The sequence below is a fragment of the Euwallacea similis genome, chromosome 2 (assembly GCF_039881205.1).
Source record: "Euwallacea similis isolate ESF13 chromosome 2, ESF131.1, whole genome shotgun sequence".
In the NCBI taxonomy this organism is placed as follows: domain Eukaryota; kingdom Metazoa; phylum Arthropoda; class Insecta; order Coleoptera; family Curculionidae; genus Euwallacea; species Euwallacea similis.
The window spans coordinates 1,629,791-1,645,328 of record NC_089610.1 but is presented as its reverse complement, the minus strand read 5'-3'; the positions used below and the strand labels follow the sequence as shown (position 1 = coordinate 1,645,328).

The 15,538-nt window shown below is 34.5% G+C and overlaps 2 protein-coding genes across 2 annotated transcripts in view; one reads left to right on the top strand and one right to left on the bottom strand.

Moving 5' to 3' along the window:
- LOC136419371 (EF-hand domain-containing protein 1-like) overlaps positions 1-15,538 on the bottom strand; it is a 164,668-nt gene that overhangs the window by 5,968 nt on the left and 143,162 nt on the right. The window lies entirely within an intron of this gene.
- On the top strand, positions 12,994-14,864 carry p23. The gene is made up of 5 exons (XM_066405561.1): positions 12,994-13,136; positions 13,432-13,518; positions 13,776-13,923; positions 13,986-14,157; positions 14,233-14,864. Exons 1-5 carry the CDS (start codon positions 13,123-13,125, stop codon positions 14,319-14,321), a joined length of 510 nt encoding a protein of 169 aa, XP_066261658.1. The 5' UTR covers positions 12,994-13,122; the 3' UTR covers positions 14,322-14,864.

The window sequence follows — 15,538 nt, the reverse complement described above, 5'->3', positions numbered from 1 at the left end:
TTTCAAATAAATTTTCTAGAAAATGGGTGCGCTGTTGATTTCATGGAAATAAATTGACGCAAAAAATTCAAAGAGTAAAAAGTACAAAATCGGAGGCGGAGAAGAGCGTCAGAAGAACTAACAGAACTTTGAAAATTAACATATTGAATTTATTAACAGATTAACACATGAGAGGTTAAACAGTGTGTGGAGATCTAGTATAGGGATCTCGGAAACGATAAGAGATGCGAGGTAGGTAAATTGAAAAAAAATTCCGCAATATTGAGGTCAGTTGGTCAATAAATTCTGCTTCGAAGTGTGAAAAGTTCCGACTAATTTCGCAATTATTTATGAGAAAAGGAATAAGTGTGCAAATTTTAGATTTTAATGGTAAATAGGTTGGAAATTACTCATCGCAGAAAAATGAAAATAAGTATATGTGAGACACTTATTATCATAGGCTTTATTGCTAGATTTTCCCTATCATTCAAAATGTAATAAATTTCGTATTTTGCAGATTTTTTTCTTATGAGCGCCTTATTGAATTTCTACATTTTTCACAGAAGGTTGCAATCAAGGCAAAAAAGTGAGAATCTTAAAAAGCATGGATACACTGCTTCAGACATTCCTACCTCAGCCACCCTACATTTCCTATTACAGTTTCGGAATCCTCTTCAGCACCCAGGTGATTCTTGATTTTTAAATATTAGCATTTCCCGTATACGTTCAAGGACTAACACAATATAAAGTGAATAAGTGGGAAAATTAGAAAAAATCATGTATAAGACGCATTAGAGTTTATATGTGATTGTGTCATGAATTGCACTATTTTATACAACTGGTCTCATATTGCGAGACTTCGCTCCGGTCATTCTACAGAATCCCACTCATTGCACAAAACAAGGCATTTCTCAGCTATACTGGACACTCATTTTTACGACTAAATTAATAAACATTTGAGATGTTTTTAAAATATGCTAAAATTTATGTAAAAATATATTTAAACAATCCATATTTCGCGATTTTTATCTACTTCCTCATGACAGTTTTTACCAGATTTACTTCGATATTATGGGCAAAAACCAAAACTGGTTTATATTTAGGATAATTACTGCCTACGTTTAAAACAAGGACAAGGAGAGTTGGTGCAAGACAATAAAATTCTCATAACCTACCCCAATGATAACAAAGAATAAAATAATTTTTATTCCAAATTTGTCCTTATATGTATATGAGGTGCTACACATGTTGGATATCTTCAAAACTATAAAAGATACATGATCAGTTAAATTACAGCAATTATGTGCAACTCGATGATCATTTAGAGTCCGCTTTAATGTTGAAAAAATTTCGAATAGTTCCAGAGATATTTGCAAAAAAGCGAATGTGTGAAATTTCGTTTCTTTCAAATATTATAAGAATTGTTCATTGGAGAAAATATGTTTCCACATTTTTCCCAACATGGAAAATCAAATTTTATAGATTTTTTTTTCTCTAGGTGTAATTGAAAGTTTAGACAATCCTTTCTTCTTCAGAAACAGTTTTAAGAAGTAGCTTTCACATAATTTTGGCCTGAAACTAACTGCCAACTCAAGAAAACTTGGAAATTGACTCCTCAAATAAATTTCAAAATTTTAAATTTGTCTCTAGAGAAGGTTTCAGAAAGAAATCCTTTTTAGGAGAAAAAAATTCGTCTAAATTTTGCATCTTTGTGTTACAATTTTCAAAATAAAAACCGATCCAAAAATCTGAGAAAATTCCATTGGCGCCCATAAAGCAAAAATATTTTCTTATAAATTCTTTTAAAAAAACTGCCTTACAACATTTTAGTTATATTTCCTTACAATTTTTATGCGATTTAAAATTAACGAGGTTCCAAACATTCGGTTTTTCATGGATATCTCTGGAGTTATTCAGATTCTTTTCAATATTAAAAACATTTTAAATGAGTAATAAATTTTACATTTTTGCTTCAATTTCACTAATCTTGCATCTTTTAGGGTCTAGATTTTCAAATATTCCTGCAAATATATAACAACCTATAAATCCTTGCATGCATTCATTCCAATTATTTCATCAGAACTACTTGGCAATAGATCGTAAAACTTTTCATGAAGAACTAAAAGTTCTAGCTGAATTCCAGGAGTTCTTCCTCGATTTGACTTTTTTTCAAAATTTTCTCAAAATAGATACACAAAACTGATTGATAAAGAAGAATTTTCGCAGAAAAATCCATCTCTCTCTCTCTCTCTCTTTCTCTATCTCTCTCTCTCTCTTTTTATCTCTCTCTCGTTCCTTCTCTGATTCTCAAGTTGAGGTACTTACACATAGCCCCGCAAGTCTCATGGTCCTAAACTTGAGCCCCATGGCACTGGGTTCACAAAAGGCACCAACAGTCGCGCGCACGGTACCACTTTTTATTTTAAACGTCCTCGGACTTATTTTTCGGGATTCCACGCGTGTATAACCGACCAACAAGAGTTCTTCAGATTGCAAAATTCGCGTTTCATTTCACTCTTCACCGACGCCGGCAAGAACCGCCGCATTTAAAATGTGTATTCAATATGCGTGTCTGCATGGACGACGCGAAGAATTGACTATTGGTGGTACCACAAAAAAAAGAAGGGACAAGTTACAATCGACGGGGTGCCACTGAGGTGCTGTCCATGGGGGTATATACGGGGAATTGGGTGTTACGCACTCGGCTTACGCGCTTTTATACGAGGTGACGATAAATGGCATTTGCGCTATTTGTCTCGCCTTTGTTTTTAATTGGATTATCTATGATTAATGGTCCTTCGAGCTATTTTGTGACAGTGCATTGATTAGGTTTCAATTTGGTACCTACCAAACTTTACCTCTAATCGATTTTCTTCACCTAGGAATCTTGAATTTCAAATAAACGAGCCAAAGAATGAGTATTGCTTACACACGGAACTAGTAATTAAGTCTTGTAGTAACGTTTCGTGTTGGCTAGATTTACAAGAGAATATATGAGAGGTGTGGAGGGAAAAATTGTATTTACATGAGGTATAATTTTAACATGCTAGCAGTCCATTAAAAAATTAATTCGATAAAAAAAATCAGAGGAACGTCTATGTCCGGAATTGGTTGGTTTACATCCAACATAAGAGCAACAATTCAGCGGTGGACGTTCATTCCTTGTACAGCCTTCGTGCTCTCTAAAAGTAGCTGATATCTTATAAGCAAGTCTCACCATTGACCATCGAGGAGACCCTTTCAACAGCAATGCGAGAAACAGTCTTCCGTAAGCTTCACAAAATCGAAAAATCATAGGACAAGATCATTCCAAAACAATAAGTTTTGAACCCAAAAAAACCATGAAGCAGAAATTAATCTCTGAGAAGTCCAGACAAGAGCAGAATCTGGGGCTGGAAAATTAGCTTCATAATATGATGAGAGTGCTAGCAGGGAAGTTGTCAATGTAACTCCAAACAGCAGATCCAGCATTGAAAAATATGTCTACAGTTCATAATGAGGAATGTCTTTCACCAACCCTTCTTCGTTTTGTTCTATTTTATTAAGATTTCAGCAACGCTCTCAAACAACCCAAAAATCGACCAGTTGGTGTCTTATACACATATTTGACAGAATATTATACATCTTGAAAAACGGCTTCCGGAAGTCTTCCTGGTCCACCACAGTCAAAATTCCATTTTTATAGAGCATTTTGAGAGCTCCGTTGGATGGATTCAAGAGTCTACTAATATTCTTGTAGAATATGATAAAGATGTTAAGCCAATGAATTAAAAAATGTTTACTCAATATAGATGAGCCGAAGCGCTGGGAAAGATCACATTCATGAGAAATTTCGAGTTTCCGAAAATATCAAATTATCAACTAGTCTAACGAAGTCACTTTTCTTGTTGAGAGTTTCAAATTCTCTGGAGGGTGGAAGTGTCCCAGATCTCAGGTGTTTTTTCTATAGACATGCGACATTCTAAGATTTCTGGCCTGAGCCTTTGAGGCATTTCTCTTAGGTTAATTTGGATTAGTAGGAGGCTAGCTTGGTACAAACTATAGATTCAGTACTTGAGTGCAATAATTGTAGACGAAGAGAACCACTGCTGGGGTCTGCCCGCATTCATTTCAGTTTCCAACATAAAGGCACGTCCTTGATCTTATGATCCGAGTCCCGTATTAAAGAATAATTCAAATATTTTCTTCATATAGACTTTGACCTTGGATACTTTAAAGCCAAAGTTTTCCAGATAGCTGATGGCTTTGCTAATGGAAACTACCCAGTCTCCTGGAATGGTGAACGATTACACCATGCTTCTTGTCTTCCTCGGTCACCAATAGTCCTCCTCATTTTAGCTGATATTATATGTTACATGAAACATACGACCATATTGGGTTAGTATTGGAGAATATCCTACTTAAAAGCCTTAGAAACATTGTACTGCATCAAAATTAAATAGATGTTCCAGAATGCAAACTCTATCAGTGTGCCCTTTGTCCAGCTGGAAACTCTCTATTATCGTACACATTTGAACCTCCACATCACAGTATTATAGGATAGTCTCCCTCACTTCAACTGATACTATCGTTCAAGAATCATACGATCCTTTAGTGCAATTAGCAAAGATTTTATTCTCCAGGGTTAACAATCTGGTCACTAGAGATTATTGGAGATATGGGGAATTATAATTTATTTTGCTCCACAAAGACAACACTAGTCGCCCTGAAAGATTGACAACAATTTGGAGTAATACCGGGGGAGCAGAGAGGGGAATTTTCCTGGAAGGCGGTTTTTCTTGGGGGTTTCCATTAAAAATTTCGCTCAAGCATCAGACTTGATCGATCCTGCATGGGTTAATTTGCGTATGAATAATCTTATGTTCGGGATAAAACAAATTAACTCAATAAATAAATATCAAATATATTAATCATTTTGTGTTATTTTATAAGGAAATTTTGCCGCAATTATAAATCAAGAAATTGCTACTTGGGATTTTTCCCTTCCGTTACAATTATGTGATTTTAAGTAATCAATTCAGGCAATATGTGCATTTTAAGCAACCGCTATTTACCAGACATCTGACGCATATCATCGAATATTCCATAAGATGCAGAATTAAGTAATTCAAAAAAAGCTTTTTGTGCAAACTTTCAAATTTTTATTGCAAGTGTCAAATGTGATAAAAAAGCAATTGCTTAAGAGATGCGCCTGCTTCATGCAATCATTGAGGTTGATACAAGATAAAAATAATTGCAACTAGTGAAATAAACTATAGTTAATTCCTTCACTTATAGCTTGCATAATTATTTATTGTTTAATTGCATGAATGAAAACAATTCTATTACAACATAATCCTATAAAGAAAGTGCGTCGTGAGGACCAGAAACAGTGATCACGCGTATCTCAACGATGGGTTACTTTAACTAGCATGAGTGTTTCTTTAAATTTCGATCACATATTACTGAGAATTTAAAGTTTCAAATTATAACAAATTAACACTGTAAAACATGTTAATTACTTCCGTTATCATCCTCCACTGCAACTTGCCGAAGCGACTGTTCGGAATGATTAATCAATATGGTTACTATTAAGCAACATTGTTAATGAACCGATAAGCTACTTTATTTGCTATTTCAAGGCAGCTGGCGTGAATGACTTAACAGCAACTTTGTCTTACTTCATAATTGTGAATGTTAGCTTATTATGACAATAACATTGTATTTTGGCATAGATAGATCTTCCATCGTGTGGTGAAGAGCGCACTTATTCAACTTTTTAATGGTCGATGGTAGCCTTCATGCATCTATACGCAAATTAATGAAATACATAGCTGCATTTTATTGTTTTGATGTGTGTTTTATTTCGAGGCAACCAACCGGCAATGCGAAATGCAACTGCACTGTCACAGACTATGAAATGCACTGAATTGGAAAATATTCCAGGCATCTGCCTCGAATTCCTTAACCCTTTACAGCCCAGTAAGTATTTTTGCTAAAAGAGCTCATCATGACGTTATGTAGATTTTTCACTATTTCCTCCTCCTTTTTATTTTTTTGACCACTCAACTGTTTACTTCATATCTCGCCTCTACTATTGCCTAAGGTGGAACAGCACACAGAAAGTTTTTTTTTGTTAAGTATTAGATATCCTAAGAATCCTTTGACTATTTCTTTTACCTGTTTATCTTCGTCGCATCAACCTTTTTTTATAGAAGATTAGAGAATCTGTTTCGAGACATATAGGCTTGGCATCAAGGCCAAGTGCATCAAGGTCAAGGCTTGTGTGCCTAAGTAGTTCAACCGACTAAACTCCTTTCTTCTCCTCACTCTGCTTCTCAGTCTGAACAGCCGCATTGCGCTATTTCGAGAGGGGGGTGGTGTACAGAAACTCTTGTCCTTCATCGAACACTTCTAACAATCCTTGACCTTATTCACCATCATCGTCCTCCAATACTCCCGTCCCTCATCCATCCGTGTTTTCTGATCTAGCTCTTCCCTCCAATATCTTCCCTCTGCCCGTTTTCCCCATGGTTTTCTCATCGCTTTCTTTTGATTTTAGTACTCCTACAATTCAGCACTCTATCGTTTCCCAGTTCTTCCTCTTTACCGTAATTGTTTCTACATTTGTAGATGTAAAAGTTTTCTTTCTGGTGTTTTCTGCCGTTGGCCTATCTTCGGGCCAATTTTTGCATTCAAAGAATGTCCGTCATCGCATCAACCTAAACTAATCGTTTTTTTCTCGCTAGGTGAATCTTCACGAGATACCCGATCTAGTCTTTTATCGACTGACTAGTTTGAAATTTTTCTCGAGCACTACCCGCCCCTCCTTTACCTTAGGCCTTATTGCGGTCAAATGTAACGTAGGCAAGAGTCACCCCATGTACCTACCCATTAAAATAAAGTCCATCCGGCCATCCGAAGTATTGGGACGGACGAAGAGTGGCATTGTCCTGCAACTTGAAAGGATAGAAATGGAGCAGGCGCCATCACGAAGGTCCCTTAGATTACACGAAGGGCGAAACGAAGTATAACAGAAACGAAATGACTCAAAGATGCAGTAAATGTTCTAAAATCAACAGATAAGAAGAGCGTGGAATCAACTAGCAGAAGACGAGCGGAGTAGATAGTAGCTACTCGCAGCCCTCTTCGACTAATAATATACTACATATGCTTCAGGGACAATTCAGGAGTCGCAAAAGGTTCTTTCATCCCGAGATTCTACTCGGCAGGTCCTTCGATGAATCTCTTACTCCCTGGCTGCCAAAACAGCAGGTCGGGGAATCTTTTGGAGATTTGACAAAAATGTCCTGTGTGTGTTTCCAAATTTCAAAGAAATATACGGAAATATACATAGTGTCTCAAAAATGTGTGCCATATGACGTCATATTCATATTAGCTTAAGACACGATCGCCATATGACATTCAGTAGTAATTTGCACGTTGCCAGGTTAGATATCTGGCGAAATGTAACTTTCATACGTAAGAAAGAATTGCCCTCCGGTACCCATCTTATTTAGTTCTTCTAGTTTAGTTTGTAATGGAGGAAGATACATATTTAAGGAAGGGAAAAACCAGATAAATGCGTATTATCTCCCTATTCCAATTAAAATCAAATGTTTTAGTTTCGCAACTGCATTTGTCACGCCTTTGTTTTTAAATAAATTATCTCTGCTCATTCGGCTTGACACTAAGTCAAATTGATTCTAATTAAATGTCGGTTTTACTTCCTACGCCAGACTAAATACACGTGTCTTTGATAACGTTCTGAAAACCACTACATTGTGTTGATTCTAAGACATGTTTTTGGTAATTCCCAGCTTCTGCGAACCAGCCACTCAGGCTACTATTGAATAAATGACATTTTCTGCCAATTCCAAACATCTCTCACCTTATCAGTTCTTCGTCGTCTCGTGGCCCTAATCAAAATTCTTCGTGTGAACCAAAATTATTTCCCGCCCATTAGCGCGTTCTTTTTTAGACTATGCCAGAAAATCCCATTGCTTCTTCGATGCAATCTTCATCCCATGGATTCCACAAGTTGGAACCAGTCCACGTCCACTTAAGCAAACCAATAATCCTGATCATTTCTTTCTTCTAAAATAACGGTCCCTCAAATCAATTCGGTTTGATCTAAAAGAAGAATATATCGCATTTTAGAAGCCTGGCTCCTATCGCTCTGAAGAAGGGCGATACTGACAGAGCCACTGTCGTATTGGAGATGTCCATTAAGATCTCCGAAAAGCATTGAGTGTATATCTTTTGGTGACCGCAATTGAAAAGATGTTGAAAAATACATCTTCAAATTATCCATCCAGTTACGATTGGTGAGGATTAAGAGCGACTAACAAGAAAACGATTCGGCGTAAATCAAGTTCAAGAACTGTTTCAACTAGCAAAAGCAAAGGATTTTGGACGAAGGCACATTAACCAAATCCGGGATGCTTTATGTTAACATCCCTTTCTGGTACAGCCTACCAAAAAACGCTCAAACGAACAGAAAAGGACTAAAGAGTTTCCGCCTACGACTATCCCTTGAACATTAACGGTCTCAGTCCTTACCAAGAAATTGTGATTCTTTCCATCTTAGCAGATTTGCATATGCGATTAGGGGAGCATAACTGAGCCCTGTAGAGTATTAGCAGCGTCATACTGCTAAGACAGGGCATTAATAGTATTGATGTGCCGAAATGTTATTTGAAATCAGCTCACATTTGCATGAACCTGAGCGCCTGGGAACAACTTAGCCATGAGGTCGTTAAGATGACAAAGGGTATTAGTTTATGATAGTTCAAGTAAATATACAGGGTGAAACATATCATCATGGAGATATTTCAGTGAAAGATGGTATTCTGCAAAATAATTTTTTTTAAATGCTAACAGACCCATCGTCAAGAACGCACCATTTTCGATATACAAGATGGCAACATTTCACATTTTTTAAAGGAGATTTCAACAGTTTTTGTAATTTTGTATTTGTTTATGTAAAACAATTCGTAATCTTAATCAGATGTCTTAAAATCATCATTTACAATATTCCTGGAATATTTGAGGGAGTCCGATAGTTCATGAGGCAGAGTGGCGTTCTGCATCTTAGTAGGAGTTGGACTTTTTCAATAGGTTTTACAGGGTGTTTAAAAAAGGCGAGGCAATATTTAAGGGAGTAATTTTTCAGATCATTTTATGAAAAAAAGTTCCTATAAACATAGGTCCAGAGATGTATTGTTTCCGAAATACAAGGTATTCAATTTTTTTTTAATAACGGTTTTTCAAAAATAATTCAAATATCTTTGGACTAATTTCTTTGAAATTTGGTAACGTTGTTTGTAGAAATAAGGAGCTGATTTGGCCCTTACTAAATTAAAATTATTAAGTCTAGTGGTGTTAGGGGTGACACCTTAACCAAATGTATTGACAAAAGAATGTACGCCACTGACTTTAATTAAATTTCTATATTTTTCTAAAATAAAAAAACTAAAAATACAATTTTTTTGTCTCCTGAATTTTTATCTTATCTTGTTTCGTCTACGAGATAAAAAATAAAAATCATTTTATTGCATGTCCATTTATCATACAAAAGCACCACTGGACTTAATAATTTTAATTTAGTTAGGGCCAAATCAGCTCCTTATTACTACAAACAACGTTACTAAATTTTTAAAAAATTGGTCCAAAGATATTTGAATTATTTTTGAAAAACCATTATAAAAAAAAAATTAACACTCTGTATTTTGGAAACAATACATCTTCGGACTTATATTTATAGGAACTTTTTTCCATAAAATGACCCGAGAAATCATCCCCTTAAATATTGTTGGGTCTTTTTTAAACACCCTGTATAATTGGTTTTCATTTAAATTTATTTTTATTTTAAGTTAAAAAGTTAGGCAATATTAGACTAAAAGCAAAATTACACTGAAAAAGTTTCTTAATATTGAAATGTCTGCGTTCTTTCCACATTCTACTGCGAAGGCCAGTTCAAGGTGAATACAGATTGCAAAGTTAAAGGGAAAACAAACATGGCGCTTCCAAATATAGGCCACAACAACATTCCAGACATTCCACTGCCAAATATTTAGCGCCAATTAAAGGGAATAGTCTATTTAATAAAGAGATAGCTCTGAAGAAAATGGGTCAATGTGTCACCATAGGTAAGATAGAGTACTAAAACATCCAAACTAATGCCAGATAAGGATGGCATATGTATAACATAAATTCAACGATTGGTTATTCGCCTCTGATTGTTAGAGCTCATAAAAATAAATTGTATACCTGTCCTTGTTTCGAGCTTTCAGTTTACACGAATCAGAAAGAGACATGATGATAATATTGGGGACCTTCTCCCAGATGTTTCTTTCTTTCGTCCCATTATAACCTAAAAATATTTGTTATGATTTGAGTTTAGCTAAGATATTGTTAATATTGCCCTCCACTTAAATGTATGAAATGTAATGCAAACATTTACTTTTTGTTATGTGCTCATTAATGTTTCGATTCAATATTGCTTTTCATCATAATAAGGGATACAATTTAACCTTAAGAAAGAAACTAAATTACTTTAAAGGAGCAGATGATCGCCCCATGGTGGAAAATGGTATAAAATCCAAGTAATAATGATAACCGAACCTGTGGTTCCTTTTTAAATTGATGTTGCGAGAACGATGTGAAAAATGCTATTCTTAAAATAAAGAAAATTCTTATTTAATGAGAGAACATGAACCGTAAAAAAGCGGGTCAGAACCTTCTTGAAAAATTACTTATCTCCAGTATTGGAGGATATTCTTTCGATCTTAAGACAATGTTTTCGGCTTATGCTAGAAGAGGCTCCTTCTCATTACGGTATAGTGATAAACAAGTTGTCGAATATAAATTTTCATATTCATGAATTCGCCAAGGATAATGAACAACTGTGGATATCACAAAGTTAGGATCTAAACCCATTAGAGTTCTTTTTTGGAGTTTTTGAAATCATTGACATATAAATATATACCTAACAACAGAGAGACGTTATTGGATAATATTCAAAGTGTAAATGCAATAAAAAAAATACTGTTAGAAACCAAAAAACTAAAGAATTGCAAAAGAAATTTAAATTTGATGTCAGAGTTCATATGGGGTGTTCCAAAAAAAGATAACACCCTCTATGAGGCTATCGACCGATTTTAACGTTTTATTATAGAGGGTCTTAAAGCAAATAGGTGTACAACATTTCAAAAATTTAATTCAAGGCATATGTGAGAAAAACGCAAAATATGAAAAAAATTATGAAACTTTACCATTCTGTACATTGAAAATGGTACGTTTTTGATCGTGGGTCTATTAGATTTTTTTATTATTTTGCGGAGTACTATAGCCCCCTAAAATATCGCCTTAATGATATATTACACCCTATATAATTTTTTCATATGTCTGTTATTTTATTACGAAACGAGATATAATATGAATGATGGTTTAGGCCAACAAGCATCCATCTAATTTCCGTATTTTTTTGGTTGATTGTTCTTTGTCTCTATAATAAATAACAACAAAGGCGTACCGAATTGATTCATCACGAAGGTCGCATCAAAATACTTGAGGGTACGTGCTTAAGGTTTTAAGATCCTTATGAAAGTGTTTCACGAATTTGTGAAAGTTCACGATAGGGATGGGTTTGCCTGCTGATCAAGATGGAAATTTAAGGAAGATTTGAAAAACGTTAAATAGCTTGAAAACATTAAAAAAGGTTGAGTAACATTTGTATAAATATAAAACATGTTGAGCAATTTTAATTTATTACATAGATTTTCGTACTTAGTTTCAGGACCCATTTTATTCCGTGGAAGGCAAAATTATAGAACTACAGTTCTATAATTTTTAAAGCTTTAAAATAATTTAAGGAAAATATATGACGCGCTATGGAGTACATTTAATGCAGTAAGTTCCGCTAGCTAGTGAGGAACCATAACATAAGTTCCATATCTATTTTAAAAACTCCGACGTTTCGACTATATAGTTGGGCCTCCTCAGAACTATTCGATTCCAAAAAGAAGGCCTAATATATAATCGCAACGTTGACCTGTTCAAAATAGAAAGGAATTTCTTTCTCTATCTCTTCTAACTTACTACACACAGGGCCGGCCTTAACAAGTCTAGTACCCTGTGCGAAATTTTTAGTCACGTCCTTCCAAGGAAAAACCACCAACCAGGAAAGTCCGCCGCCCTGTTTCGTCGCCCAACCTTGGTTACCGTAAGACCGGTACTAACTACATGTTTACATTGGAATGTTAACTACTATCCTGGTACACATTTGATAATCATTCAATTACTTCGACTGCTCGTAATTTCTATTCACGTTCTCTTATGCCACTTTTACTGTTTTTTGCTTTTTCCATTCATATTACCACTGCAGATTTTTTAAGTTTCCGTATAGTTTGTATTCATTTGCCTTATAAAGTAAGCAACGCTTTAGGAAAGCACGTTTTATATTTCAATAAAATGATGAAGGCGCTTTGATGTTGAAACCTTGACGGTATGGCGAAGGAAATATTGTGAGAATAACAAAAGCACTTGCAGAACTCTATGATAGATCATTACTAGCCTAAATATAGCAGCGTAACTGTAATTTTAACTTAAATCAAACCATACTATATTTTGACAAGATAACGAAAGAGAGTTGCAAAGTCTATTATTTTAATGATACTGAGGAAGTGTGTCCTGGAGTGTACAAAACGTTTTCCGAATATTGATGAATAGTTAAGGTAAATTTTAAATTGATGAATGCAAAGGGTTTTTAGGTGGGCGAAAGAGCTTTTGAAAAGATAAGTGACTGAAAAGTGTATTGAATGGAGAAGGAGCGATTCAAAATTTGATTTATTGCCTAAGACACAATTACAACTTTGCTAAAATAGCAAAAGTGGACTGTAAAGTGCATTGGACTGGTGAAAGTATCTCTTAAAATGCAATTAAATAGAATACAAAATGCAGCATTGTTTACATTATATACATAATACCTACCGGTAACCATACATGCCCACTGTAAATGACATATGACGTATGACATGGAGGAAACAATGGAACCAAGAAACTATTGGAGTTCAGATTGTTGTCAGACACGACAAAAATTCGAGAATAGCGGTGTAGTTTTTTTCATTTTTTGAAGCTATTTTCTCTGATACAACACGCAAAATGACTGATTCCAAGTAAGAACAATGATTCCACCTGATCAGCCCTTAAAATTAGCCATAATTCACAGGTTTTAATCGATATTTGCTGATATTTAACACGCGAAACATTTTTGTACGCCATGTTGTCATTTAAAACTATTGATTCTAGAATTTTCCATATATTTTCCTTTTCGATTAATTTTTTGCAATTTGATAAATTTTTACTACTTAAAGACGCTTTTACTTCATTATTAAATGGAAAAATATAGTTTCAATAGTAATTTCTCAGTATTAGGCACTTTTAACCTAACTTCTTGTCAAATTGTCGCAGACTTCCACCTCCAGTTATGTGGGCCCAAAGGTCTCCTGTGGTGTTCCTGACTATCAATTTGGAGGACGTGAAAAACCCTGAAATCAAGTAAGTAAGAGTGTTCTAAGAATCTAAAACTTATCTTAAAACTTAATTGTTTGCTTGTGCAGTCTTGTATTTTAACATTAGTTCAATATAATGTGTAATTGCAGTAAGTTTCTGTTGATTCTAAAATTCACTTTAGTTATTAAATATTTATGGAATTGCAGAACTAGACAGCCACATTTGCGTTCTCACATTCTCTTTCTTTTGTAACAAAAAATATTATAGAAGTTATTAATATATATTTTTTTACTTCTCATTAGGTTCACAAAGGATTCAGTATTCTTTCATGGAACAGGGGGTGTAGATAAAAAAGAATATGAAGTCACAATTCCTTTATATAAGGAAATAGACCCAGATAAAAGTAAGAGTTTCAATAGGGAAAGATGTATTGAAATTGTTTTAGCCAAAGTAAGTATATTTATCCATTTCTCTATCTAAAAAGCAAACAAATTTTTAATTTATCATTTCAGGCAAATCTTGAAGAGCCTTATTGGCCTTACCTTACATCTGACAAGAAAAAGCATCATTGGCTGAAATGTGATTTTAATAAATGGCATGATGAAGATGATTCGGGAGATGAAGGTGTAGGTGGAATGGGAGGAGGTGATTTTGAAGAAATGATGCGACAAATGGGTGGATTAGGTAAAAAGTTTTCTTTTATTTTTCTGCTTCTACTATGTATACATATCAGAATGTGCATAAGGGATTTCTTTTCAGGAGGAGGTGGCGGAAAGCCGAATTTTGCAGATTTAGACGCAGATGAAGGAGGCGACTCTGATGATGAACCCATTCCTGATTTAGAGTAGTGTAGGATATCTAGAGCAACATTACAAATTTACTATTCAGTCCCTTTTTTCTTACCACATTTTGTATCATTTCGGTTATTAAGTTATTGAATAAAATACCGTTAAATTAAGCATTTTAAATATTAATTCCGGGTGAACGTCGCAATTCCTGATTCTTAAGGATTTTCAAAGAATATTTCATTTCGGTTCTTGTGTATATAAGTTAACAATAATAATTGTAAGTACAATGTGGTTAAAATGTAGGAAGTTAGAGCAAAAATGCATTCACCATATCTTATGAGTTCTTGAAATGTGAAATTCATAGAACAGACTGACTGACTCCTAACGTTGCATGTAACAGCTGTTCTCAAACGGCTTTATTCCCTAGCAGAATCAGTGATTCAATCAAATTTCACACTTCAGATCTAATCACTTCATCATTATTATATTTAGTTACATTTTATGTTTTGAAAGGTAATGAAAATCGAATACTACGCGGTAGTTTTATTGTATGCTGTAACTTTTGAACCAAAATTTATAATTATAATTCTGTGAAAATTTGTATATTTGCATTGTTTTATTTAAACTTTATTCATCTCCAGAAGATAATTTTGTTAGACCCTGCAAATGCATTTTTCTCATGTCTAAAACCGAAAGCATAAAGCAAGTGACTACTTGAAATCCCATGAGAAAACATCGGGTAATCGATGCATAGTTGTCCCAACGAATAGGTTTTTGATGGGGAGTGCATGTTTTGTTACTACAGGTAAATTCAAATTATGTCATCTCATCAACAGAATGTTATTTGAGGGATTTTAGCTGGCAACTGCTATGTTTGCCTCATTAGTTGGCAATATTTCTGAAACCAGTGGCGATCACATTCAAAGATATATATATATATACTATATATGATATTTTTGCGTATAGTTCTTCACTAACTCTCAGCTTTAAAATACTCCGTAATGCTCATGGTTTTGGTTAATATAAGCAGTAGTACTTTGTGCATAATGAATCTCTCAGGATGTAACCGAGTTAAAACTTTCAAATTTGTTTATCAGTGTTGTCACAGTGATAACGAATTAAAGGGGGAAATGTAAATTGTTTCGCCATATCATCAAGAATTTCTTGAGTTGTACCACCTATATACAGCTATAAATTCATTTTTTGTCATGTAAATGTCTTTTGACAAATTTGACATCTGTCGTATTAAACGTAAATATAAACAAACATAGCCGCCA